We start from the raw sequence: 27,123 nt of genomic DNA, 5'->3' as shown, positions 1-27,123 counted from the left end.
AAGAAATCATAACATCGCAATCAAAATCGATGGATTTTGTCTATTTTAGGATTCTATTATGGATTTTAGTCGTTGAAGGTGAAGAAAATCGCAAAATCTTGAATTTTAGGATTTAAGCCGGGATTTGACAACAATTATAAGTATCTAGCAAAAAATTGTTTCTTGAAAAACAACAAAATAATCAAAAAAATTGTAAACAAATTCATATTAGATTAAAAATTCCATTTAATCCAATCCAATTAAAAGTCAAAAAAGATGCACAATCTATTAGTTATATGAAAACAATAACATTAAATCATTAGATTTTTTATATGGATTTGTCTAACATTTGCAATATTGCATATGTTAAAGAAACTTAAAATAAAATTTCTTTATTGAAAAATAACAATCAATTATTAGAAAGTTATACATTTAATATAAAATATACAAGTTTTAATACAAACTTATTATTTTAAAATTTTAAACATGTACAAATTTGCATATGATAGAAAAGTTATAGTGAGTGTTTAGGAGGAATTGAGAAAGAGATAAGTATTTGAGAGGGCATTCTCTATTATGCTTGATATGATATTTTGATTCTTATTTACTTGATTGGTTTGTAATTGACAACCTCTCCCATTTTATAGGCTCCCCAAGAGAGTGGTAAACACATAAAGATAATATTCCCAAAAAAAAAAGAAGATAATATTCTACAATTTTAAGATAAAGTTCTCCGCACTTCACTCTAGTAGTTACAATTAATGTTAGGTCTCTCAGCAACTCACTTATTTCTACATCATGTTAGAATTCCCTTTGAACTTAGTAGCTATTAATTAATTTGGCCTAGCACTTGATTAGTCCATCGGACCCATCAAGTTTACAATTCAAGAAATAAGTGAGACTCTTAAGACAAAATGTTTTTTAACTTCTCTAAGGATGCTTTTTAACTAAATGAACTCTATTTTTCTTTTTAGGTGAAACACATGGATTTGAAGAAGATAGTTACAGGTGGAAGAGGATGGTGTGGTTAATGGTGATGTTTTTTTAGAGAGGTTGATACAATATTTCTCTTTAATTTTTTATATGTGATAATTTCCACATCTAATTTGTTCAACAATGGGGTGGTTTGAGAAAGTATCAATTTATTTTAGGAGGTTACTCAAACCACATTTGTGTTGCACGTTATCCAACCGCCCAAATGCAATCTTTAAAGGGTCTTGTTAACTAGTGCCTCCGGGACACTGGTTAAGGAAGCCAAAAGAAGAAATCTTAACTCAAAAATGACACTTTTTAAGCTTTTAATGCATTGAATACACAACTTTCAATGCATATACTACCATATTTGATTCCTTAACCCATGCCCTGGGGGTAGGGCTGGAAATGAGTCGAGTCGAACCTGTCTGAGCTCGACTCAACTCGATAAGAATTGGTTCAGCTCGAAACGAACTTTTTTTAGCTCGAGTTCGGCTCGTTTAAAGTTCACGAACAGTTTGGTTCGGCTCGTTAGGTTCAACTCGTTTGCTCGAATTGCATATTTTACAAGCTTTTTTTGTCAAAAATATATGTCTTTGACATATTAAAAAATATATATATAACTTTAATAAAACTATGAAGCGTACATAGCTTTTACTACTGTAGCACAATCCATATACTACGTGCATAGCTTTAACATTGTAGTTGTGATGAACTTCTCTTTTGTGTGTGTGTGTGTACACACACACACTGCTCTCTAATATTTTGTAAACTCCCCGATGTGGGACTGTTTTAGAGCATATTTTGTTTATAAGCCTTTGACCAAAACTGTCAAACATCAACCGTTACAAAATAAATATATACTTAATAAATTTGAAAAATAAGGCTTTGACTAAGTAAATATCACATCAAAATCATCAACAAATAATAAACTATTTTTAATAACTTTTGAAATATAATATCGACTCAAAAATACCCATATTATATATTCTCATAGGCCTCTCAATATATACTGCGAGAAATATAAATTTCAGCAACGTTAATGAGGTTCATTTAAATGAAAAGATAATTTATTATATACTCAACAATGCATATCGAAGTACTATGGAAGCTATATCAGCAATTAAAATAAAAGCTAAGCAAATAGTTCTAAACATAACAAACATGGTAAGTTTTCCAAAATATAAAGAGTTCAAGTAAGAAATGTTTAGGTGAATTGAGCTCCGGAAGCTTACTAAAACTAGAGAAAGACAAAATAAAGGAGAGAAAAGAAACAATGAGCGAGTAAGAGGTAGAGTGATAAGGTTTTGGAAAGTGTACCAAAACTATCGAAATAATAAATAAATTCGTGTCCACGAGGACTGTTGTTAATTTTTACTTAACAATCTCCTTAGCAAAAAGGATGTGTTAAATTTAAGGTTGTCCTTGGTAGTTGGATTTGTTGCATAAAATGTAAAATGTATTGTGATCAAATTGGTTTGAAATTTATGTTAAAACAGATGATCAAGCCGTCAAATCCTCTATTGCTCACTGTGGATAATTTGCTCCTATCTACTCTCAAAGTTAACCTAACTTTATGACAGATTAACTTAATAGTTTTGATCAATCTCCTGAATCAAAACCCTTTCTTAAGTCATAATCTCTTAATCTCTTAAGTTGATTCCTAACTGCGAAGCAATATTCTAGTTCGTTAACCCTAAAGTCATAACTCGCAACTTCCTATCTCTAGTTTCATATGTAAAGTCAAACATAATTATTAGATCGGATTTAACAACTAGGGATAGTAGTCAATTAAAGTCTAAGATCAATTCATATCATTAGGAAGCTAGGGCTAGTAGTCATACACACAATTATATGAAAAGCATTAAACATAAATAATTCTGAATAAAGACTAGGTTTTCATTGATATCAAATAGAGTTTCAACAAACTACATGGTTCACAGATTACAATAGATTCATCTTGGCTTAATCAATCTAGAAGCTTAACTACTTATAACTAAGACAATTAAATACATAGAAATAATAGAACATACATAAATCAGAACAAACTATGAGTTGGTGAGAGATCCATTGCGTGTTCTCTGGTTTCCTAGTGCCTTCTATGCTTTGAAATCGTCTAAAAATCCAACCTTTGCCTTCTGGTTGCGTTTGGCTTTTATAGCTAGGTTTAGAAACAAACCCAATCGTGCCACATTACGGGGTAATTGTGGCATGATCCCTTCATTAATCCCACGTAGCAGCAGACTTAACCTCACATTGTGGCACGATGAAAATCCAAACGTGCCATGATTTTTTCAGAATCAAAAACTCAACCGCGCTCCTCCAAACGTGCCACGATACAGGTCCATCGTGGCACGATTTTTCCAATAGCTAAACCTTATGAACTCTTATCCAAAATGTGAAAAACTTGCTCATTATCCTGCTAAATCAATAAAACGTTGTCGATGGATCCTAGCAATACTACTAATACATAAAAGGATATCTATGTATACCCCTTCTATGAAAATTTTGAAAAAAGAATAGGATTTACGTATTAATCGAACAAATCTTCTCTGTAAGATTTGCAAAATATTTTTTTTGTAATTTTAATCTTTTAGCATCATAAGTAGTTTTGTTCGAATTCAAATTGATCTCTGAAGTTAGAATCCTTTTTTTTTTTTTTTTTTTTTCCTTTTGTCATTGTTTCTATTTGTTTTATGATTGTCTTTGTTTTAACATTAGGATCTTTTATCCTTTTTATGCGAATGAAGAATTTGTAAAATTAATAGATTCCATTTTAACGGGTGATTCCTCAATCACCTCAATCTTTGAATTATTCTTACTGATTGTTGAAGTTTTTTTCCTTTCACTCAGTTTATCTATTATTTCATCTATTGTTTTGAACCTAAATAGAATACTTTTAAGAATACTTTTGATGTTCATGTTTTCTATTTTTTTTAACATAGTTTGAAACCATTTTTTTTCTTTCATTTAAAAATTTTAGAACTAGAAAAAAAAATGCTTTTTCAAATCTTTTTTCAATTGTTTGCTTTTTTTTTAAAAAAAACGGGACCCAAAAATGAAAGTGGGTTTCTTGGGAAACCCTCATCAAGGTACGATTCTACTAGTGTTCCATAACCTGTTAAAAACCAGAAGTTTTTGTTTTCAGTATTTTTTTCTGTGGATCTTTTTTTTCTCTTCAGTAGATTGTACCTTAGATTTGTGCCAAGGTTTTAGAACAAAAAGGTATAAGATCCTTACCTGAATACCCTCGTTGAACCAATTTTTTGGCAATTCTTTGTGGGATACTGGAATGCTCTGATAGGTGCATTTAATATGAACTTCCCTACTCCAATCCCTAAAATCTTCTGACCATTCGGGATTTTGAAATAATAGGATAGAAATGATATTTTTAGTTATTATCAATGAAGGTACTATAATATATTTTCTAATAAAAGATTGGATTAGTAATACAAAACTTCTAATTATTAGATTATCTCACTACAAAGCACGGTGAACACAATTAGTCCAATTCAGGTTTTCTGCACGACAATTCAGGTAACACTATTGATATTGTTCAATATTTGTGCACACAACTATCCCTCCACCACCAGGAATGTACACGCCACCATGATTTGGAGCAAAAATCATGGCATTGAAGAATTTGTCTTTAATAGCACGCCCAATTTTCTCCTCGTGTTCCCTCCAGAATTTCACCGTTGGAGACTCGAGACTCTTCTAAATCAGGAGTTCACATTCCTTCACGACTGCTTGTTGCCATTGGCCGAGGAACCACTTCAGTTCATTGTTATTTCAAACAAATAGGGCTTCAAAAATATATCACATTCACAACTTCATTAGGAATAGTTTGAGTGTTTTAAGATGTTAATTGAACCCTAATCTAACATTTTTGAAACCAAAAAGGAGCACTAATCATTGCGATAAATGTTCAAATCCGTGAGAAAAAGCAAATCCGTGAGAAAAATAAAATGTTTAGATTTGAAATGATGTAAACATACTTGTGAATGTGAATTTCATAACCGAAATATGTTGTGAGTGCAACTCAATTAGGGAGAAAGTGTTTCTTGGAAGAAGACACTTTCAATTACTTATACCCTCACAAAACCATTAAGCTACATACCTATGACATGACATCGATTGATAGGATGAGGGGTACATACCCAACCAAATTCAATAGGTACCATTGTGTTCACCAAACAGAAAAAATGGGTGCTAGCTAAATAATTGTCCCAATGGCTACAATACCATAGTCCAGTAATAACAACATATGCCATAGTCCAATAGCAACCAAGCAATGATGGATTAAGTGCAAAACAAAACAAGTGTTCAATTATTATCCATAGATTGAAATCCAAAAAACAATGAGAAGAAAAGAAGCTTCGATCAATAAAGAAGCTACAACTTGGCAAAAGATTAAAGAGATCTCAGCTAACAATAAATAAGTAATTATTTTTTCTTGAATTTGAATTACATTTGTGATCACCTTAAAAAGTATCAAGCGAAAGAATGGAAACAATGGTTGCTATACCACAAGCCAGTAACAACATATCAGTTTTTAAGGAGCTTTATCGAAAGGCGCTGTATCATTGTAACAAATATCCCATACAGCTTCCATAGAATCCTTGCAAGTTGTTGAACCAGCGCAAAACGGATTTGAAGATAGCGATTTCAAAACTCTTCTTTTGATGCATTCTGGTTCGTGTCCTCGTATTTTCAAAATTCCTCGTAGAAGTTCCCGTTTGAAATGACAATCACCGCTTAAACGATTAGCTCTTATCTCACTACAAGCATGGTGAGCACAATTCCTCCAATTCACATTTGCAGCTCGACAGTCATCAAATGCATGAATTAACTCATGAATTATCACCTGAGTAACACTATCTTGCCTTTGTCTAAAATTTCCACACACAGATATCCCTCCACCACCGGGGTTGTAAGAGCCACAATGTTTGTGGCGGCAAATTATAACATTGAAGAAATCATCTTTAACAGGACATCCAGCTTTCTCCATGTGCTCCCTCAACAACTTCACGGTTGGAGACTCGAGACTCTTTTGAACCTTGCGTTCGCAGTCCTTCATAGCTTTGAAGAGGTCCATTGTTATTTAATACAAATAGGGCTTCAAAAAAGATAACAACTTCATTAGGAATAGATTGGGTTTTAAGATGTCATAATTGTGATATTCTAATCATGACTAGTACAAATTAAACAAACATATATATTGGAAATTTAAATAATTTCAGCAGTGATCATTAGATTTTGACAGAGTCAAGACATTTTAGAAATATTCATAATGTCATATACTTATTTAAGAGCATAAAAATTTGCTTGCACTTACTGAATTGGATCCTCTTAATTTTCCACAGTATCTAACTTAAAGTTGTAATCATAAAATTCAGAGGCTAACACTTTAAACAATGAAAAGAGAAATTCCGAAACCTAAAACTTTAAAGAAAACAAAAATAAATAGGGAGAGCTTACTTTGAAAATGGACTCAGATTGCTTCACGGCCGGTGATGAGTGGAAGGAAATGGTGAAAACTTGAGTTTTCATTCAATGGTCACTGAACGGTTCAAGCCCCTTTTTTAGCAGAGATCTTTGGACTCAACATCATGGATCTGTAGGAAAAAAAACATATCATAAATGTATTCTATCTTTTATTTTATTTTGCTCTTAACAAATCTTTTATTTTATTTTATTCAATAATGTTGTCAATTTCAATTTTCACCAACGGAATTGAGTTTGGAAGAAGCAGTTATACTTTTTTTTGGTAGTGGCCGGGGTTTGAACCCAACCAACTGAGCTAAGCTCACGAGGACAGAAGCAGTTATACTATCACGGCATGGCAATTATTGACAAACCAATATATAAATAATAACGAGATATAAATATTTTATTTATTTAGGACTCGACAAGTCTCTAAAAAAAGTCTCTAATAAAATTTATCTTTAGTGGAAGGAACATACTGGAAACAAAAAAAACATGACTTTGTTAATTGGGTTTGTCATGTGCAATGTTGCACATGTTAAAACAACTAAAATTACCCTAAAAAAACAACTAAAATTAGCAAGTTTTTATTGAAAATTAACAATTAATTATTGAAAAGTTATATATTTAATACAAAATATACAAGTTCCAATGCAAAGTTACTATTTTAAACTTTTTAAAATGTGCAAATTTGCACATGATAGAAAAACCCAATACGCATCCTAAAATTTGGTTTTCAATGTTATTTTGTTGCTAGGAGTTTAATTTGTCTATTTATTGCTTTTTCTTATTTAGTTAGACAGATTCTTGTTGTCTTGGCTTATTATGTTAGTTGATTAATTTAAGTTTTTTGTTTAAAAAAAAAAAAAATCGGTGCACTAGTGTAGGTAAGATTTACTTCATCTGACCAAGAGGAGAATGATTACATAAATGAGAATTTTGATGATAATTGAGAAGAAAATATTGTTCATGAAGATGAACTTAAGGTTGGGATGACATTTAGTCCTGAAGAATAATTTACCAGATATTACAAGAATTATGCTCGATGTGTGAGTTTTGGAATTAGTAAAATCAGTTCAAAAAATACAGACGATGGAAAAAAAAATACTTTACTCTAGCATATAGTCCTGCAAGAAGCGATGTGAGTAATTCAAAGAATATGTTGAAGCCAATTAGCCAAATCCTATTACAATAGCACAATGTAAGGCTAGAGTAAATGTGTGTATGTCTTTAGATGGAACAATTACATTTTCATGAGTTTTGCTCTTGAGCATAATCATGAATTAAGCCCAATGAAATCAAGATATTTTAGATGCAACAAGAATTCAGACCCTCCTATAAAAAGGAGGTTAGAGGTTAATGATCAAGCTGGAATTAATGTAAGCATCAATTTTCGGTTTATCATTGTTGAAGTGAATAGGTATGATAATCTTAGTTTTGGAGAAAAATATTGTAGAAACGATATAAACAATGTAAGGGGACTTCAATTTGGGACAGGAGATGCTGAAGCTATTCAAATCACCAATACCTACAATTTATCTGTTCTTTTTATAGTCGCAACAGCATATGAATCATAAACCATCATTATCACGAGGACATGAATGAACCGCTGCTTTTGGAGATGAGAGTTGAAGATGACTGTTGCAGACTTGTCTGCATCTCGACTATGCTGGTTTCATTTCTTCAGGAGCTTGTTCCTTTTCGAGTTGTCTCGGCCTGTCTTTCTGGAGTCCAGGATCTTGTGTGAATGATGTATGCAGCTGATACAGTTTCTGTTCGCATTTGAAGTAGCTTGTCGGTCTGCTTTTCTTCTCGTTTCCTAAAAGGCATTGTTGCGGTTCTGATATGGGGTCTGTGTAATCTATTTTGCTGGTTTTCAATTAGCGGTGGATTGTTTTGTTTATCCTGTTTCTTGAACTATTAACACACCCAAAAGTATATCTTGTACTTTTGGATACATGTTTTTATTATATTTATCTATTTGTAACAAGCAACTATTTAGCTTTAGGTTAGTATTGTAATATTTTGATTTGGATGATTTTCATGTTATTGATTTTGAAATAATCATCGATTTTGTAAACTATCAATCAATCTTCATTATATTTCATATTCAAATATTACAACAAATCCAAATACATTAGCAATTTGCGTGTTTATCCAAATCTTGCATATGTAGCTTTTCTACAAATATACCTTTGCATCAATTTCTACAACTCCTATCAATAAAAAGAAATGTTCAATTTCTACAACTATGTCATCATATCAGTTGCATTAAAATTGTGAAGCACTACACTTTGCCTTTCTCCAATGCCAATTCCTTGTGTGTAAAACTATATGATTTGCTCATTTCCCCCAAAACAAATCAAATAGAGAAGGAGAAAGTGTCTCACTGTGTCCATGGCATCAGTTTGTGGTGTCACCGATATGGAGAGTGAATTGGTGAGGCGTCAACAAGTGAGACCGAAAGAGAGAAGGTGTTTCCAATTTCTCACCGAAAATCAAAGTTGTGTGTTAGAGCGATGGGAAACGGTGTAGTTGCAGTGGTGTGCTGCCCCACCGACAAAAAAGGGAGGAAGAGAATTCAGTGATTGTGGTGGCATCGCAGGATGTGGAGTATTCTAATGCATAGAAGTGATTTTGTATTAAATAGAATTTAAGAGAGTGGGGATGACACCTCATTCGTGTGGTTTACACAGAATGTTGGTGTCGTGCACTTCATCATTTCTCATATCAAGGCAATGCATTCAGACTAATTATTTTCCAAGTTTGTTTGATATGTTTTCATTTGATCCATTAATTGAGGAATCTTCATGATTCTTTACAAAAGCAGCAAAATTGAGTTAGAAATTTTACTATCTGCCTATAGAGAGAGCTCAAGGGGTGTGCCGTCTAAATTTTAGGTGATCATAATCTAGTTAGTAATTTGGAAGGAAATTCAAGAAAATGGGTGTGCTAGTGTGTGTTCTTTTTCTTTTTTTAATTACAAATTCTTAAGGACTCAAAGTATCCTGAATGCCAAGATCATTTTGCTCAGCATAATATCGTACGGTTTATGTGAGCATCTTGCATATGAACCTGTTCATGAATCATGGTTATGGAAACATGCAATTGTTGGCAATAAGCCAACTTCTAATCATATTGTTGTGATGGCTAGTATAGTATGGCAATGCATGCTGCCAACAACAATTATGGTACCAAGTAAAGCTAGGTGACTTTTCATTCAAATGGAAATATGGTAATACCAAGCCTTGTTTTAAGAAATCGTAGTTGTAAATTTGTTTCTAAACCTTTCATTTTCTTAGATATAGTTCAGAAGTGTGATTTGGGAAAAGACACAATAATACAAATTTGCATTCTATTTATGAAATTTGGTAAATTGTGACTTTTATATTACTCTACCAATGTGATCATCTTGAAATCAAGTGACCATCACACAAAAGTAACAAGTATAGCAACAACTTCAGTTATTAGTATAACGTTAAAAAGATTCATTGAGAGGTTCAATGAGCAGTCAACAAGACATAAATGAATTAAAGAAGTATAAAGAACTTGAACATGAATCCAAATGTATGAAAAAATGAGCAATACCAAGTGTTGCAACTTGCAATTCCATCGGTATACAATTACAAATGCCAATACCAAAAAAATACAATACCAAAAAAAGTATAATATTGTGATAAATTAGCTTCAATTTCTTTACTATGTAAAGTAGAGTGTCGTACCCTCCTAAACGCCAAAGTATCCGCTTGTGTTATTAAGTAGAGAACGATATATAGTAGGAGAAGGAAAGATATTGTGGAGAGTAGCTTCATGTTCCCGCCCAAACGTCAAGTATCTGCACCCAAAGCTCAAGCTATGATTCAGATTTCAGACATGAAAGAGTGTCAGTTTAATGAGAGTTAATTCAATAGTAAGAGTGCATCATAAACTTTTTATTTTTGAAGCAGGAAAATTTAGATCATTTCATTAATCAAAATGTGTTCATTACAATCTGGTGGATTAACCGGGAGATGGAAACTAGCTTCTGACGTGGCCACCTTTGCTAACTCATGGACAACCGCGTTTGCTTGTCTCCGCAAAAACTCAACACTAGAGTTTTCATAGAACTGACTAAATACAATCTTGTATAATACTCCCAAATTCTGTCGCATCATTCTTATGGAGTGCATCATAAACTTGAAATATCCAATAGTAACTTGAAATATGGTCTTTTATTGATCGCCTACTATGATGGTACACCTTATAAACAGCCTAGAAATCGATGGATATTGCATACCAAATTACTTGTTATCTAATCTCATACTACCTTCGTCCCTAACTTGTTATCTAATAACATTTTATCTGTCTCTAAATACATGACATTTTCACTTTATTCTTTATCTTTTTTATAAGACACCTTTAAAATTTCTTAGTGAATTAATTATTTCTAAAACAACATATCTATAATCTAGACTAAGTGAAAGAGTAAAACACATCCAATCCAATTACCACAATTGTTCTAACCATGAAGACCTTATCAATTTAAATGAAATATTTAAAAATTGGTACAAACCTTTTCAATCAAGTACAATCCTCTCCCCATTTTGAATTGCATTAAGGAGCATAATGCCAGCTTTCCTCTCAAACACAGTTAGTTCTACATTCATATCCTCTATTCTAAACACAACACTCCTCACGTGCAACTGATATCGTCCATTTTTCATGCAGCACATGATCTTCACGCGACAGTTTTGCCCCGCAATCATGGTGGAGTACTCCACCTCAATATTCATCCCCAACTGTGTGAACGAACGAGGTTTACAACTAGAACGAAACAAGCTTGCTGCACGGTATTGTAATGGATCGATAACGACCCAACTCAACCTCAAATTTTCATTCAAGTATTCCACCCAGTCCTCCCACCTCTCTTTCTTTACCCGAGTGTGACTGTCCAAGGTGGAAGAATATTGAAAAAAAATATAACCATTGGAGGATATCTTGAATCTGTCTATAGGCTGAACTCGAATCTTTGTGAACAAAGGCTTTGGCTCTCCATGTAAAGATATATCAAAGGCGTGGAACAATTTTTTTGTGACAAGATACGGACAGTAAGATTGATCATGATAGCGAAGGGTGGGAAATGCGTCGGAGAAGAAGGAACTGTAACCACCGGGGAAAGTGGAGATAACATCGCTAACAATTGGATCCATAAGGGAAGGCCACATGGAGGTGCAAATGTTCCGCCATAGTTCCTTGTTGTTGCAGATCAAGTGGCGGAGGTAGGAAGATACACAGGATAAGGCTGTTAAGGTTGCGCCGTCAAGGCGTGGAAGAATGTGGGTATCAATGATGTCTGGATCTAACCTACTGAAACTATTCATGATGGGTGAAGGAAGTTGTTGAGTTGAACCGGCTAGGTTTTCAAGCTATGATTTAGAAAACTAGGCCTTTTTTTTTCATTTCTTTTTTAATACTATAGGATTAAGAAGGGGATGACCAGCAGCTTTTTATAATAACTAATTTTTTTTATGTAATCTTGCTGTTCTCATTTTCTTTTATTAGCAAAATAAAAAATAAAAAATCTCAGTCCTTTACCTTCTTCATTCTTTCTTTTTTTAAATAATAAATTTAGGATACATTATGGAGTGAACACATGAGGTTCGAAAATAGAACACTTGCAATAGTATTCCGAAAGACTCACAAGCAAGGTTATCAAAATCAGGATTTTGCTTCAAGTCGAAAGGGATAGCAAAATCGAAAATCGTAAAATCGTAATCAAGGTTGAAGGATTTTACTCAACTACTTTTGTAGAATCGATATAAGAAATCGTAAAATCGCAATCAAAATCGATGGATTTTTTTTATAAAATAAAAAAAATCGATGGATTTTACCAAAACAATAATAATGCTAAATATTTGTTGTAAATTGTATACAACTAACTCAGTTTAAAGTCCACAAAATGCTTATAAAAAAAATGGACAAAATCCTTCATAACGCTTTTAAAAAAATGCGATTTTGTATGAATTTCACGATTTTGTGCGATTTTATTAGGATTTTGCCAATTTTGGGATTTTGCTATGATTTGAGCCGTTGAAGGGGAATAAAGTCGTAAAATCCTAGTTTTTAGGATTTAAATCGGGATTTTGACAACAATGCTCACAAGTTTGAGGAATAGATTTGTGAGTTTATAGGTTGGTTCTTATTAACTCAATGTTATATATCCCTATTTTCTATTTTTCGTTACTAAGAAAAGCTAAAAAAAAAAAAAATGTGTGTAAAGAGTAGGTGATAGCTTGAAAGTTTTTTTTTTTTTATGTGTGTGTGCGGGGCGGAGTACCTCTTTAACATCAAAAATACCTAGGGTGAAATGAGAGGCTATTTGTAAACCTAAGGAGGAGGGGATTGTGAATTAAAGACTTCAGAATATTTAATTTGTCTCTCCTTTTGAAATGGAAGTGCGGTTAGTGAAAGGTGAGAAAGCTACTTGAAAAAATGTACTCATAAGTCATAATATGGTGGGGGTCTTAACTACCCCTCAGCTTATTAATGATCTTACTTTTGGAGAAAAAAATTGTAGAAACTATATAGACAAAGTAAGACGACTTCGACTAGGGACAGGAGATGCAGAAGCTATTGAAATCACAAATACTCACATTCATGTGTTATTATTTATAGGCACAACAGCATATGAACGATACACCATCATCAACACGAGGACATGAATGAACCGCTACTTTTGGAGATGAGACTCGAAGATGATTGTTGTAGGCTTTTCTGCATCTCAACTATACTGGTTTAATTCCTTCAGGAGCTTGTTACTTTTCGAGTTGTCTCGGTCTGTCTTTCTGGAGTCCAGGATCTTGTGCGGTGCTGATGATGTATGTAGATGTTACAGTTTCTGTTCGCGTTTGAAGTAGCTTGTCGGTCTGCTTTTCTGCTCTTTTCCAAAAAGGCATTGTCGCGGTTCTGATGTTGGGTCTGTGTAATCTATTTTGCTGGTTTTCATTTTGCTCTAGATTGTTTTGTTTATCCTGTTTCTTGAACTATTGGCACACCCAAAAGTATATCTTGTACTTTTGGATACATGTTTTTATTATATGTATCTATTTGTAACAAACTATTTAGCTTTAGGTTAGTATTGTAATATTTTGATTTGGATGATTTTTATGTTACTGATTTTGAAACAATCACTGAACTTGTAAACTATCAATCAATCTTCATTATATTTCATATTCATATATTACAACAAATGCAAATACATTAGCAAATTGTGTGTTAATCCAAATCTTGCATATATATTTTTCTATACAAATATGCTTTTACATCAATTTCTACAACTCCTCTCAACAAAAAAAAAAAAAATCAATATCTACAACTATGTCATCATATCGGTTGCATTCAAATTGTGAAGCACTACACTTTGCATTTCTCCAATGCCAATTCCATGGGTGTAAAACTACATGATTTGCTCATTTCCCCCAAAACAAATCAAATAGAGAAGGAGAAAGTGTCTCACTGTGTCGATGGCATCAAACTGTGGTGTCTGATGTGGAGAGTGAATTGGTGAGGCGTCAACAAGGGAGACCGGAAGAGAGGTGTTTCCAATTTCTCACCAAAAATCGAAGTTGTGTGCTAGAGCGATGGGAAATGGCGTAGTTGCGATAATGTGCTTCCCCACCGACAAGAAAGGGAGAAAGGGAATTCAGTGATTTTGTATGAAATAGAATTTAAGAGAGTGGGGATGCTCGCGTGCTTTACACGACTGTTGGTGTCGTGCACTTCAGCAGTTCTTGTATTAAGGCAATGCATTCAGACAAATTATTTTTCAACGGTTTGTTTGATTTATTTTCATTTGATCCATTAATTGAGGAATCTTCACGATTATTTACAAAAGCGCCTAAATTGAGTTAGAAGGTTTACTATCTGCCTATAGAGAGAGCTCAAGGGGTGTGGATTTCAAGTAATTAAAATTTTGCAAACTCATTCTAAGTTTTAGGGGATCATAATCTAGTTAGTAATTGGAAGGAAATTCGAGAAAATGGGTGTGCTAGTGTGTGTTCTGTTATTTTTTTTATTACAAATTTCATAGACTCAAAGTATCCTAAATTCCAAGATTATTTTGCTCAGCATAATATTGTACGGTTTCTGTGAGCATCTTGCATTTGAACCTGTTCATGGGCATGGAAATATGGTACTCCGACAAAAACTTCCTGCTCCATATGCAAGCCTTGTTTTAAGAAATTGTAGTTGTAAATTTGTTTTTAAACCTTTCATTTTCTTAGATATAGTTTGGATGTGAGATTTCGTTAAGACACCATAATACAAATTTGCATTCTATTAATGAAATTTGTTGCATTGCGACTTTTATATTACCAATGTGATCATGTTGAAATCAAACTGAGTGACTATCACACATAACTAAGAAGTATAGTAACAACTTGAACATGACATAAATCAATTAAAGAAGTATAAAGAACTTGAACATGAATCCAATGTATGAAAAAACGATCAATACCAAGCGTTGCAACTTGCAATATCATTGGCATACAAACACCAATACCAAAAAAATTATAATATAGTGATAAATTAGATCCAATTTCGTTACTCTGTTCAGTAGAGTGTCGTACCATCCTAAATGCCGAAGGATCCGCTTGTGTTATTAAGTAGAGAACGATAGTAGGAGAAGGAAAGATATTGTGGAGAGTAGCTTGATGTTCCCGTCCAAACGTCAAGGATTTGCACCCAAAGCTCAAGCTATGATTCAGATTTCAGACATGAAAGAGTCAAGTTTAATGAGAGTTAATTCAGTAGTAAGAGTCATCATAAACTTGAAATATCCAACAGTAACAATTGAAAATAAATATGGTCTTTTATTGATCGCCTACTATGATGATACACCTTATACGCAGCCTAGAAATCAAAGGATAATGAACTATTGCATACCACATTACTTGTTATCTAGTCTCATACTACCTTCGTCCCTAACTTGTGATCGAATAACATATTATCTTCGTCTCTAAATATATTATGATTTCACTTTATTCTTTATCATTTTTATAAGACACCTTTCAAATTTCTCAGTTGATTATATTTCTAAAACAACATATATATAGTGTAGACTAGAGTGAAGAAGTAAAACACATCCAATCCAATTACCACAATGTTTCTAACCATGAAGACCTAGTCGATTTAAATGAAATATTTAAAAATTGGTACAAACCTTTTCAATTAAATATAATCCTCTCCCCATTTTGGATTACATCCAGGAGATTAATGCCAGCCTGCCTCCCAAGTGCTCCATTCATATGCTCTATTCCAAACACAACACTCCTCACGTACAACTGATCTCCTCCACCTTTCCAGCGGCACGTGACCTTCACCTGCCATTTTTGCCCCGCCATCATGGTGGAGTACATCACCTCAATCTTCGTCAACATCTGGTTAATCGAAAGAGGTTTACAGCTAGAACGAAACAAGCCTGCAGCACGGTTTTGTATTGGATCGATAATGACCCAACTCAACCTCAAATTTTCATGCAAATATTCCATCCACTCCCATCTCTCTTTCTTTACAGGAATTTGAGTTTCTAGAGAGGAATAGTCTCTTAAAAAAATCTTACCGTTGGAGTATATCGTGAATCTGTCCATAGGTTGAACTCGGGTCTTAGTGAACAAAGGCTTTGGCTCTCCATGTAAAGATATATCAATGGCATGGATCAATTTATTTATGGGACGACACAAACAGTGAGATTGATTATAATGGTGAATGGAAGGAAACGCGTCGGAGAAGAAGGAACGGTAACCACCAGGGAAAGTGGTGATAATGTGGCTAACGGTTGGATGCAAAAGGCAAGGCCACATGGAGGTGCAAATGTTCCGCCATAATTCCTCATTGTTGCAGATCAAGTGGCGTAGGTCGGAAGATACACAGGACAATGCCAATAAGGTTGCCCCGTCGAGGCGTGGAAGGATGTAGGTCTGAATGATGTCTGGATCTAACCTACTGAAATTATTCATGATGGGTGAAGGGAGTTTTCTTTTAGCAGCAAATGAATATTTATTATAACAAAAAGATGAGAATAAGTACTCCTTACAAAAAAAATAGAAAGTACAAGTGGCACTAAACCCACAAAATATGGTGAGTTGAACCAACTAGGTTTTCAAGCTATGATTCAGGAAATTAGCTTTGATATTGATTAGTGTTTTCAGTTTAACATCTCCTTTATGTATCCACATAATAGTTAACTCATTTACATATTTTGGCTATTCTCATTTTTTTTATTAGCAACAAAAAAAAAAACTAATCTCGGTTTATTGCCTTCTTCATTCTTTTCGATTTTTTTTTAAATAATAAATTTAGTAAACATTATGGAAAGAACACTTACGGCTCAGAGAGAACACTTACAAAAGTATCTAAATACAAAAGTATCTAAATTTACCTCCCTCTAAACTCACTAGCGAGATTCAAACCCGAGAGTTACATGATAAAGATCTGTTTTTTCAAAACAAGGACAAACTCTTAGAGTTCCTTCCTTCGGGAGATTTTACCTTGCACCCCAACAATTATACCCTCATAAACAAACTAAAATCATTCCTGTTTTTTTTCATCCATTTTTCTCTCTGAATTTTTCAAAGATTTCTGGAAATAAAAGTTTGCGAACATTAAACTCATGATCCAGATTTTTATTTGACAAAAAAACATGATCCAACTTTAAATTTTCCACAAAAATCATGATCCTACTTTCACTTACCTAGTTGGCTCATGAAAAATACGCTTCATGGATGATGTCGAGACACATGATGCATAGACACGTGATGTTGATTTGGAGATTTTTACTAATTAAGGATTTTTTTTATTTACGGTTTTAATTGATCTATTATTTAGGATTTTTACCAAATTGAAGGATAAACGTTTTTGGATCCATGGTCATGGCCATAGCCATGGCGGTAGCTTTCTTTCATGGGTGAGAAGAAAATCAATAGAACCCAACAACCTTCACTCATATCTTTTGAATAAACAAAAATCACAAACCAAAGTTTTGATTTTGTGTTACAATGATAGAACAGTGATAGATTTTTCATGTGAATAACATGTTCATCTACCCATGATTTGATTCTTTTTAGAGGTTTTAAAGTTGGATCATGATTTCGATGAAGATGAAGGACTTTGCAAATGTCACCTTAACGTTTTCAGGAAGAAAAAAAATCAAACTGGAATTTTTGTTTTTCAATACTGAAGTTGCAACATGGGGTTATAAATGTTGAAAGTGGGGTGAAAATGGGTAAAATTGGCATTTTCAAATATTTGTAAGGGTGAAAGTATAAGTGTAGGGGTACAAGGTAAAATTTCTCTTCCTTCATTATTTCTATTCTAAATAAAACAATATCATCTCTTCAGTACATAAAAGACAATTGAACTTTTCAAAGTAATAATTTTTTTAAGAAATATGAGTTTTTTGAAATATGGGAAAACATTTGGAAATGGAAAGACTCAGAAGTTGGAGGAATAGATTTGTGTAGGGGTGTTCGCGGTGCGGTTTGGTTCGGTTTTGAGCAAAAAAGTCATCCAAACCGCGAGATAAAAAAGCATGCAGTTTGGTTTGGTTCGGTTGATTTTTAAAAAGTCGTCCAAACCAAACCAAACCAAACCAATGCGGTTTGGATTGGTTCGGTTTGTGCGGTTTATCGCGAGATAAAAAAATATTACATTAACTCTAATATTGTCAACTTGTTACAAAAAATAAACATAGGACATTTTATTTTGATGTTTATATGATAAAATATTAGGTAAAACTTATATCAAAATAGGTAAAATTAAGAAGAAACATAAGCATGAAACAAATTATTAGGAAGTAAAGAAAACAAATTCATCACTGGAAATGAATTGAAAGAGATGGAAAAGAAGTATAATCGAACTTGATGGTGCAAGGATGGAAAAATCGAATCAAAAGAGATTATTCTTGAGCTTTTCATTATTAGGTATAAAAAGTATAAATTTATAATTCTTCATTATTTGTGAGCTTTTCATTGAATAACTTATAAAACGAGTAATCAAAGTGTCTAAACTATATATGATATTTAACTACTTTCTGACACTTATCAATTACCAATTTGTGTGTTAATCCAAATCTTGTATATGTAGCTTTTTCTACAAATATGTTTCTACATCAATTTCTACAACTCCTCTCAATTAAAAAAAAATCAATTTCTACAACTATGTCATCATATCAGTTGCATTCAATTTGTGAAGCACTATACTTTGCCTTTCTCCAATCCCAATTCCTTGTGTGTAAAACTATATGATTTGCTCATTTCTCCCAAAACAAATCAAATAGAGAAGGAGAAATTGTCTCACTGTCAATGACATCAAACTTTGGTGTCTATGATGTGGAGAGTGAATAGGTGAGGCGTCAACAAGGGAGACCGGAAGAAAGAAGGTGTTTCCAATTTCTCAATGAAAATCGAAGTTGTGTGTTAGAGCGATAGGAAACAGCGTAGTTGTAGTAGTGTGTTGTCCCATAGACGAAAAAGGGAGGAAGGGAATTCAGTGATTGTGGTGGCATTGCGGCATGTGGAGTACTCTAATTGTAACATCCCAGACGACTTTAAGCATTGTCGACTGACCCTACAAACCAACACAAGCATTGTCGACTGACCCTATAAACCAACACGAGTCTTTTCAGTATGTTTTGTCCTCACTCGCACGCTTACCGGGAAACTTCCCAGTAGGTCACCCATCCTAAGACTACGCCAAGTTAAGCACGCTTAACTGTGGAGTTCTTATAAAATGGGCTACCAAAAAGAAGATGCATCTTGTTGATATAGGTAGTACCAAACAATTCTTTTCCTTCAACCATGTAGTCCCATACCTACACAGCCTCAGGATCCCTCTCATTCCGATGTGATTCGGTTCCTCTAGAAGCTGTCGGGAGCCACACATTGTCGTGCCTTGTGCAGCGGCGACCACTCCCCTCCCTCGTCAGCCGTGGGTGTTACATGCCCACCAGCTTCCGCTTGGTTCGTCCCCGAACCACACCGTATTGGGAGAGGTCTGCTCTGATATCATTTGTAACATCCCAGACAAATTTAAGCATTGTCGACTGACCCTACAAACCAACACGAGTCTTTTCAGCGTGTTTTGTCCTAACTCGCACGCTTACCGGGAAGTTTCCCGGTAGGTCACCCATCCTACGACTACTCCAAGTTAAGCACGTTTAACTGTGGAGTTCTTATAAAATGGGCTACCAAAAAGAAGATGCATCTTGTTGATATAGGTAGTACCAAACAATTCTTATAAGCCTTCCTTCAACCATGTAGTCTCATGCCTACACAGCCTCAGGATCCCTCTCATTCCGATGTGATTCAGTTCCTCTAGAAACTGTCGGGAGCCGCACATTGTCATGCCTTGTGCACCGGCAACCACTCCCCGCTCTCGTCAGCCGTGGGTGTTACACTAATGTATATAAGTGATTTTGTATGAAATAGAATTTAAGAGAGTGGGAAGGACACCTCATTCGCATGTTTTGCACAAGTTGTGCACTTTAGCATTTCTCGTATTAAGGCAATGCATTCAGACAAATTATTTTCCAAAGGTTTGTGTGATTTGTTTTCATTTGATCCATTAATTGAGGAATCTTCATGATTCTTTACAAAAGCAACAAAATTGAGTTAGAACTTTTAGTATCTGCCTATAGAGAGAGCTAAGGGGTGTGGATTTCAAGTAAACATTTGCCAGCTCCATCTAAATTTTAGTGGATCATTGTCTAGTTAGTAATTTGGAAGGAAATTTGAGAAAATTGTTGTGCTAGTGTTGGTTCTGTTTATTTTTTGTTACAAATTTCATCAAGACTCAAATTATCCTAAATGCCAATTAGATCATTTTGCTCAGCATAATATTGTACGGTTTCTGTGAGCATCTAAACACGCCAGGCGCGTTACTCACACCAAAAGGCATCACCTTATATTCATAATGACCATATCGCGTCCTAAAGGCCGTCTTCTGCATATCTTCATCTTTTACTTTAATCTGATGATAACCCGACCTTAAATCAATCTTGCTGAACACACGTGCACCCACCAGCTGGTCCATCAAATCATCAATTCTAGGAAGTGGATATCTATTCTTTATAGTTACTTTATTCAGTTGTCGATAATCAATGCACAACCTCATACTTCCATCTTTCTTCTTAACCAACAATACCGGCGCTCCCCAAGGTGAAACACTCGGTCTAATGAATTTCTTATCTAGCAAATCCTCCAACTGTTTCTTCAACTCAGCCAACTCAGAAGCTGACACACGGTAAGGTGTCATAGACACAGGCTTCGTTCCCGGAACAAGATCAATAGAAAATTCAACCTCTCTCTCCGGCGGTACATCAGGAATTTCATCAGGAAAAACTTCAGGGAAATCGCACACCACTTGTAACTTATCAATCACTGCTTGACTCTCCAAAGATAAGGATGCCATCAAAGTAAACATTAAAATTCCATCACGTTCTAACTGCTTCAACAGCTTAGTAGACAAAAACTCTGCTCCACTTTCCTCCTCAGCAGAAGAGAAACACACCGACTTACTAAAACAATTAATGTGAACATGGTTATACTCCAACCAGTTCATACTAAGGGTTAAACAACATACAACAAACAGAACAATTCAATGACGGTATCTCAACCGTCAACGACACTACTCGACTCATCTATTTGGCCGGATGGACCGACCTGCTCTGATACCAATTGTAACACCCCGTTTTCCCAACATAAAAATTTCATTTAAAATCAGAGTATTTTGATCACAACGGAATGTCACATACTTCATTTAAATCATAAAATGGATAATAATAATAATCCTTCAAATTCAACATCATGAAAAATCTTAAACTATTGCAGCGGAAATTAGTTCAACATTTAAAAGTCTTGGCACGCAGGCCTTATTGAAAAATCTCATAAATTAGTTCATAAAAGAGACACGTAAGGAATAGAAGTAAATGCAAGCCCCCATCCCGTTACGTATCAGAGCACCTAGACACCAACTGAGAGTCCACTCATGAACGCCTCTAATCTTTATTACCTGCACATTACCCACGGTCGAGGCAACATATACGCAGAAGGGGTGAGATTTCATAATCAATACATTAAGCATATAATCCAATAAAATGCATTTAACAACTTAAACATTAATAACATATCAACAATTAACAATTAGCATATTTTTCATTCCATAACAAATACAATCATCAAATACCATTACTAATTTCATCACAAATCATAATCAACTTAACACTCAACTTGACGACACAACTCATCCTTGACCATGCAACTCTATCAACTCAACAACAACCTAACAACACGACTCATCTTTGACCATGCAACTCTATCAACTCGACAACAACTCGACAACTTAAACATCATGAACTTCTTGATATGCAAATGCATGTGGTACCAATCAGCAACAAAATGAGCATAATAGGCTCTTCAACGTGTGAGCACAAAGGCTGCCGGGCCTAAAGCCCCCAACTTTAATGAGCACAAAGGCTGCCGGGCCTAAAGCCCCCAACTTTAATGAGCACAAAGGCTGCCGGGCCTAAAGCCCCCAACTTTAATGAGCACAAGGCTGTCGGGCCTAAAGCCCCCAACTTTAATGAGCACAAGGCTGCCGGGCCTAAAGCCCCCAACTTTAATGAGCACAAAGGCTGCCGGGCCTAAAGCCCCCAACTTTAATGAGCACAAAGGCTGCCGGGCCTAAAGCCCCCAACTTTAATGAGCATGCAATGAACTCAACTTCCAACAACTTAGACAACGACGTGTACAACTCATACGACTCATAATCATGGACGACTTCTTAAATTCCAACAACATAGACCGACTCATGCAACCTCAAGACACTAACAGTCGACAACAGAAAACAGCAGCAACATACAACAATTAACAACGCTTGAATGTGTTAACGTTCACATAAAGAATTAATTACATCAATATAAATATCATAAAACATCATTATAGCATTCATGCAGCAACACTTCTAGTTTCAGTCACCATAACAGACTTCTGGAGCTTATGAAAGCATCCTAACCAGCTCTCTAACTTACTTCTAAGGTCATCTCAAGACTACACGTGCGAAAGGATCGCATCGGGACAATTTTGGGCAACTAACCGCCTAACTCGCAGTGGCGAGTAACTTCACTCGCAATGGCGAGCAAAGTGTGCATTCTGGGCGCCTACGTATTTACTCGCAGTGGCGAGTTATTCTGCTCGCAGTTGCGAGCTCACAGGTCACTCGCAGTTGCGAGTTGTGTTGCTCGCAGTTGCGAGTTCTGGGTTCTAGCTCGCAGATGCGAGTGTTCTTGCTCGCAGGTGCGAGCGATGAATGTCAGTACGGCCAGAAACCTAAAAATTCCAATTTTTCACTTAATCTCCTAATTCTAACCTCAATTTAACATCTAATTATCATCTTATGGTATAACTAAGTTCTGTACACTAATTTAGCATCAACCTAACATCTTTTCATGATTCAATCATCAAATTCGGTCTTAAACCTAATTCCCAATTCTCACCAAAACTTAACCTAATTATGCTAAATTCATCCTATAGAATCATACCCTTAATAGTAATGAAAATTAGTCTCACCCTTACCTTGTAATTGCAGAATCGATAGCCTCTCCCTCTGGTTCTCCTCTTCTGACTTTTTCTCCTTTTTCCCCCAAAAGCGTTTCACGTAAAAACGTTTCCCACTTATGTCTGTATTATTTATTTACTCTTATTACTCATCTCACCTATAAACTTACTCTTTCCACCTCACAGCCCAACTTCTAATATTTTTATTTTATTTCTAATATCTTATTTTATTTAATAATAAAATAAGTCACACCAACATAACAACTTCACAACATCATATACTCAACATAATTTCTTCATAAATCGTATAACTTACTCAAATCATAAATCACATAAATTACTCAAATTATAAATCATATAAGCATATATTTATAAATATATTCTAAACTTCATTGAATTAATTAAATAGTTAAGACGGGCGTTACAGAGTGCGTCAAAATCGGTAACACCAAGCAAAGCTATTCATATTCCGACTCCGAAGAAAACTTTCTGCTTCATAATATGCAAGCCTTGTTTTAAGAAATTGTAGTTGTAAATTTGTTTTTAACCCTTTCATTGTCTTAGATATAGTACGGAAAATACTCAAACGTCATGCAAACATGAGTGAGAGAGAGAGAGACTTAGAGAGAGAAACTCAAGGGGGGGTGGTTTTCACCAGGGACAAAGGGAGAGGAGAGAAGCCGTTACAGAGGAGGAAGGGGTTCTTTCAGGCTCTGGACAGGAACACTACTTCCTTCTTCTTCACAAACTTCCCTGAAGATTGCTTGGAATCAGACTTATGGAGGGCTTTCAAGAATTTTGGTAGAGTGAAGGAGGTTTTTGTTCCGCGGAAACTGGATCGGTTGGGGAGACGCTTTGGATTTGTGAAGTTTTTGGATGTCTCAAATGTTGAAGAGTTGGGGTTTCGCTTGGAGGATGTGTGGATCGGTGAAATGAGGCTGAAGGTCAACCTACCCCGCTTCGGAAGAGAGGACAATAACGCTCCGGTGGAGACGAGGCGGCCGGTGATCGGAGTGAGTAATGACAGTGTTCCGAGGGTGGTGACTTATAAAGAGGCCATTGCTAATGTCAGGGTGCAGAAGCCAGCTAACGTTGGTGGGAGATTGATGATGATACCTTCGGAAGATCGATTGAAGGTGCTAGAGAACTGTTATGTGGCGGTCTTGGCGTTTCCTCGGGAGGCTACTCAGGTTTCCAACGGCTTAACTATGGGAGGCTTTAAGAAGGTGGTGGTGAGATCGATGGGAGAGAAGCTTATGCTTCTGGAACATGAAAACCCTGCAGAAATTGAAGCAGCTGAGCAGAAGAAGGAACCGTGGTGGAGGGCTCTTTTCTCGGAGGTTCACAGGTGGTCTCCGACTCATGTGCCTAAATTTCGAAAGGTGTGGCTACGTGTCTCTGGCCTCCCTTTACATGTGTGGGATGAGAAAAACTTTCACCAGCTGGGAAATTTCTTTGGAACATTTTTGGATTTCGATCAAGCAACGATTGGGTTCATACGGTTAGATTATGCTCGGATTCAAGTTTGTACCTCAAGGCTGGGGTTTATCTCTGAAAAGGTGCTGCTGGAAGTGATGGGAGCAATTTTTTCTGTGTGGGTGGTGGAAGAAGCTGCTGTGGTGGAGCAGGTTGGACAGGTGTGGGAAGTGGCCTCTTCAGCTTCTTCTCACGGTGGTGGAAGGGAGGAGATGGCGCAGATGTTGTTTGATGAGGGTAGTGATGCTAGCCCTAGGGAGTACAATTCAGTACACCTAGGGGGGTTTGTTGGGTCAGAAGGGAGAAGTAAAAATTTATTGATGAAGGGACAAATGAGTTGTGCAGAAGGAAACTTTTTGGTGGGACAGCAAAATCCTCCTATTTTAAGTCAAGAAAATTCAAATGAGCCATTGGGGAGTAGACAGGTGGAGCATGGAGAGGATGTTAGTGTGCAGCAGGGGATAGAGGGGGCTGATAGGGTGGGTCCCTCTTGTGAAGGTCAGCCACCAACTGTGCAGGAGCGCGTGCATGATGACCTGAGGGATATTGTAGCGCGTGAAAGTTGTCCTGTTTGTGAGGATAAAGCTGGTGATAATGAGGTGGGGCCCGAACAGCTGTTGGGTGAGGGTCTCAGTCCTGACCCGAACACAGTTGGGCCTGTTGGGCCTTCCGTGGACGCTGTTATGTCTAAGGAAGTTGGGGGAGATGGGGTTGTGTATAGGGGGTGCCAAAAGTAAATTCTCATGTCCGGTTTTTGGAGGTGGATTCAGATTTATCGGACTTCAGTGATTCTTTGGAGGAGCTAAGGGAAGATCAGGCGAAAAAGGCTTTGCATAAAGTGAAGTCAAGGCATAAGAAAAAAAATGTCGGGTGGAGGAAAATCACTTCCTTTGGGTTCTTCAAGTCTTGTTAATATGTTGGAGTTGGTCAAGGGGGGTAAAGGAAGAGGAAAGAAGATCTCAAAGAATAGTGCTTCTTCAAATTGTCCGGTACGTAGCCGAGAGGAGGGGTGGGACGAATTGAGGGAGGTTGGAGCTGATTTGCCTATGGATGAGGAAGTTAATGCCGCGGCTACTCCTCCATCAGGGTTGCGGCTCATTCTTGAGGCCCAAAGTACTCAAGTGGCCGATACTCCAACTTCGGAGCATAGTGTAGATCCTTTGAAGAAGCTGGAGGCTAATTCGTTGTTTGGTTTACAAAACGAGATTGGTGTCTCCTTTTCTACACAAAAGATTGTTAATACGGAAAGGTTGGAGGTGTTGGAGGTTGTTGATGTCAAGAATAAAGGAATTAGGGAGAGAAGGTTGGTTGATCAATGATTGTTACAACCTTCAACATTCGAGGCCTAGGGGGTGCGATCAAGCGGAACAAAGTTAAAGAGTTGATTAGGCTTAATAAGGTGGAGTTCATGGCAATTCAAGAGACAAAAATGGAGGTTATTTCTCAACAATTTTGTTATAATCTTTGGGGAGGGGAGGATTGTGATTGGGCGTATCTTCCTTCCGTTGGTAATAGCGGAGGTATTTTATCGCTTTGGAGTAAATCAAATTGTGTGTTTAATTTCTCTTTTGTGGGTGACGGCTATGTTGGTGTGTGTTTGGATTGGGGGGTGTTAAAGCATAGATGTTACATTATAAATGTGTATTCCAAATGCGATCTTCCGGCAAAGAGGAGGCTTTGGGAGAGGCTTATTGAGTTGCGAAGTAGTATGGGGGATGGGGCGTGGTGTATTCTTGGGGATTTTAATGCGGTAGGGAGTAGTGATGAGCGGAGGGGTGTTAATGGGGAGGCTACCTCTACTCAACGGGAGGAAATTATTCTCTTTAACAATTTTGTTAGGGATGTGGAGTTGGAGGACTTGAATGTGTTGGGTAGAAGATTTTCTTGGTATCATCCTAATGGTAGTTCTATGAGTCGCATTGATAGGGTGCTCATTTCCGATGATTGGGTTCATACTTGGGGCGAATCATCCCTTTGGGTGCTCCCTAGAGATGTTTCGGATCATTGCCCTCTTATTTTGAAAGACGAAGGTTGGGATTGGGGACCAAGGCCGTTCCGGTTTAATAATTTTTGGTTGGATAATCGTAATTTTAAAGGGGTGGTGGAGGAGGCTTGGAGAGGGTTGCCTAGTAATGGTTGGATGTGCCATGTGTTAAGGGAGAAGCTCAAAGGCTTGAAAGTTGTTATTAAGGATTGGCATAAGGGTGAGTACGGTGATATGGATGCTAGAATTGAGAAATTGGTGGAAGATATCCATTCTTTGGATGTCAAGGGTGAGGAGGAAGGCTTGAGTGGGGAGGAGGTCCAATGTCGCAAGTATTTGTTTGGGGAGTTGTGGAAACTTTTGAAGGCTAAGGATTCTAATATGGTGCAAAGGGCTAGATCTAGATGGTTCAAAAATGGTGATGTAAACTCTAAGTATTTCCATAAGTGTGTTAAATTGAGAAGTAGCCGGAATGCTATTAAGGCTTTAAGGGTGGAAGATAGGTGGGTGCAATCTCCAACGGATGTGAGGAGGGCGGTTGTGGATTATTTTTCTAATTATGTGGCTTCTTCGGAATGGGAGCGTCCTAAGCTTGATGGTGTACCGTTTGATAGGTTGGGAGAGGAGGATAATGCT

At 36.1% G+C, this 27,123-nt stretch overlaps 2 protein-coding genes and 1 pseudogene across 3 annotated transcripts; all 3 read right to left on the bottom strand.

Moving 5' to 3' along the window:
- Positions 1–5,274: 5,274 nt before the first annotated feature.
- On the bottom strand, positions 5,275–6,515 carry LOC146897355 (mitochondrial inner membrane protease ATP23 pseudogene; annotated as a pseudogene). The gene is made up of 2 exons (XR_015021801.1): positions 6,433–6,515; positions 5,275–6,070 (listed from the first exon to the last, which is right to left on the bottom strand). The product of XR_015021801.1 is annotated as a mitochondrial inner membrane protease ATP23 pseudogene (transcript).
- Positions 6,516–9,968: 3,453 nt separating this feature from the next.
- LOC146897354 (F-box protein At2g27310-like) lies at positions 9,969–11,878 on the bottom strand. The gene is made up of 2 exons (XM_085733668.1): positions 10,991–11,878; positions 9,969–10,273 (listed from the first exon to the last, which is right to left on the bottom strand). Exon 1 carries the CDS (start codon positions 11,796–11,798, stop codon positions 10,995–10,997), a length of 804 nt encoding a protein of 267 aa, XP_085589794.1. The 5' UTR covers positions 11,799–11,878; the 3' UTR covers positions 9,969–10,273; positions 10,991–10,994.
- A 2,967-nt stretch (positions 11,879–14,845) lies between these two features.
- LOC146897353 (F-box protein At2g27310-like) lies at positions 14,846–16,661 on the bottom strand. The gene is made up of 2 exons (XM_085737439.1): positions 15,638–16,661; positions 14,846–15,171 (listed from the first exon to the last, which is right to left on the bottom strand). Exon 1 carries the CDS (start codon positions 16,431–16,433, stop codon positions 15,642–15,644), a length of 792 nt encoding a protein of 263 aa, XP_085593565.1. The 5' UTR covers positions 16,434–16,661; the 3' UTR covers positions 14,846–15,171; positions 15,638–15,641.
- Positions 16,662–27,123: the final 10,462 nt, after the last annotated feature.

The sequence above is a fragment of the Medicago sativa genome, chromosome 8, assembly GCF_051527215.1.
Source record: "Medicago sativa cultivar Bolivia chromosome 8, Bolivia_mono, whole genome shotgun sequence".
Lineage (NCBI taxonomy): Eukaryota > Viridiplantae > Streptophyta > Magnoliopsida > Fabales > Fabaceae > Medicago > Medicago sativa.
Note: the sequence above shows the minus strand (reverse complement) of the source record. Positions and strands in the feature narration are given on the sequence as shown.

What these genes read in the sequence shown, in the direction of transcription:
- LOC146897353 (XM_085737439.1), bottom strand. Translation starts at nt 16,433, where the DNA reads ATGAATAATTTCAGTAGGTTAGATCCAGACATCATTCAGACCTACATC.
- LOC146897354 (XM_085733668.1), bottom strand. Translation starts at nt 11,798, where the DNA reads ATGAATAGTTTCAGTAGGTTAGATCCAGACATCATTGATACCCACATT.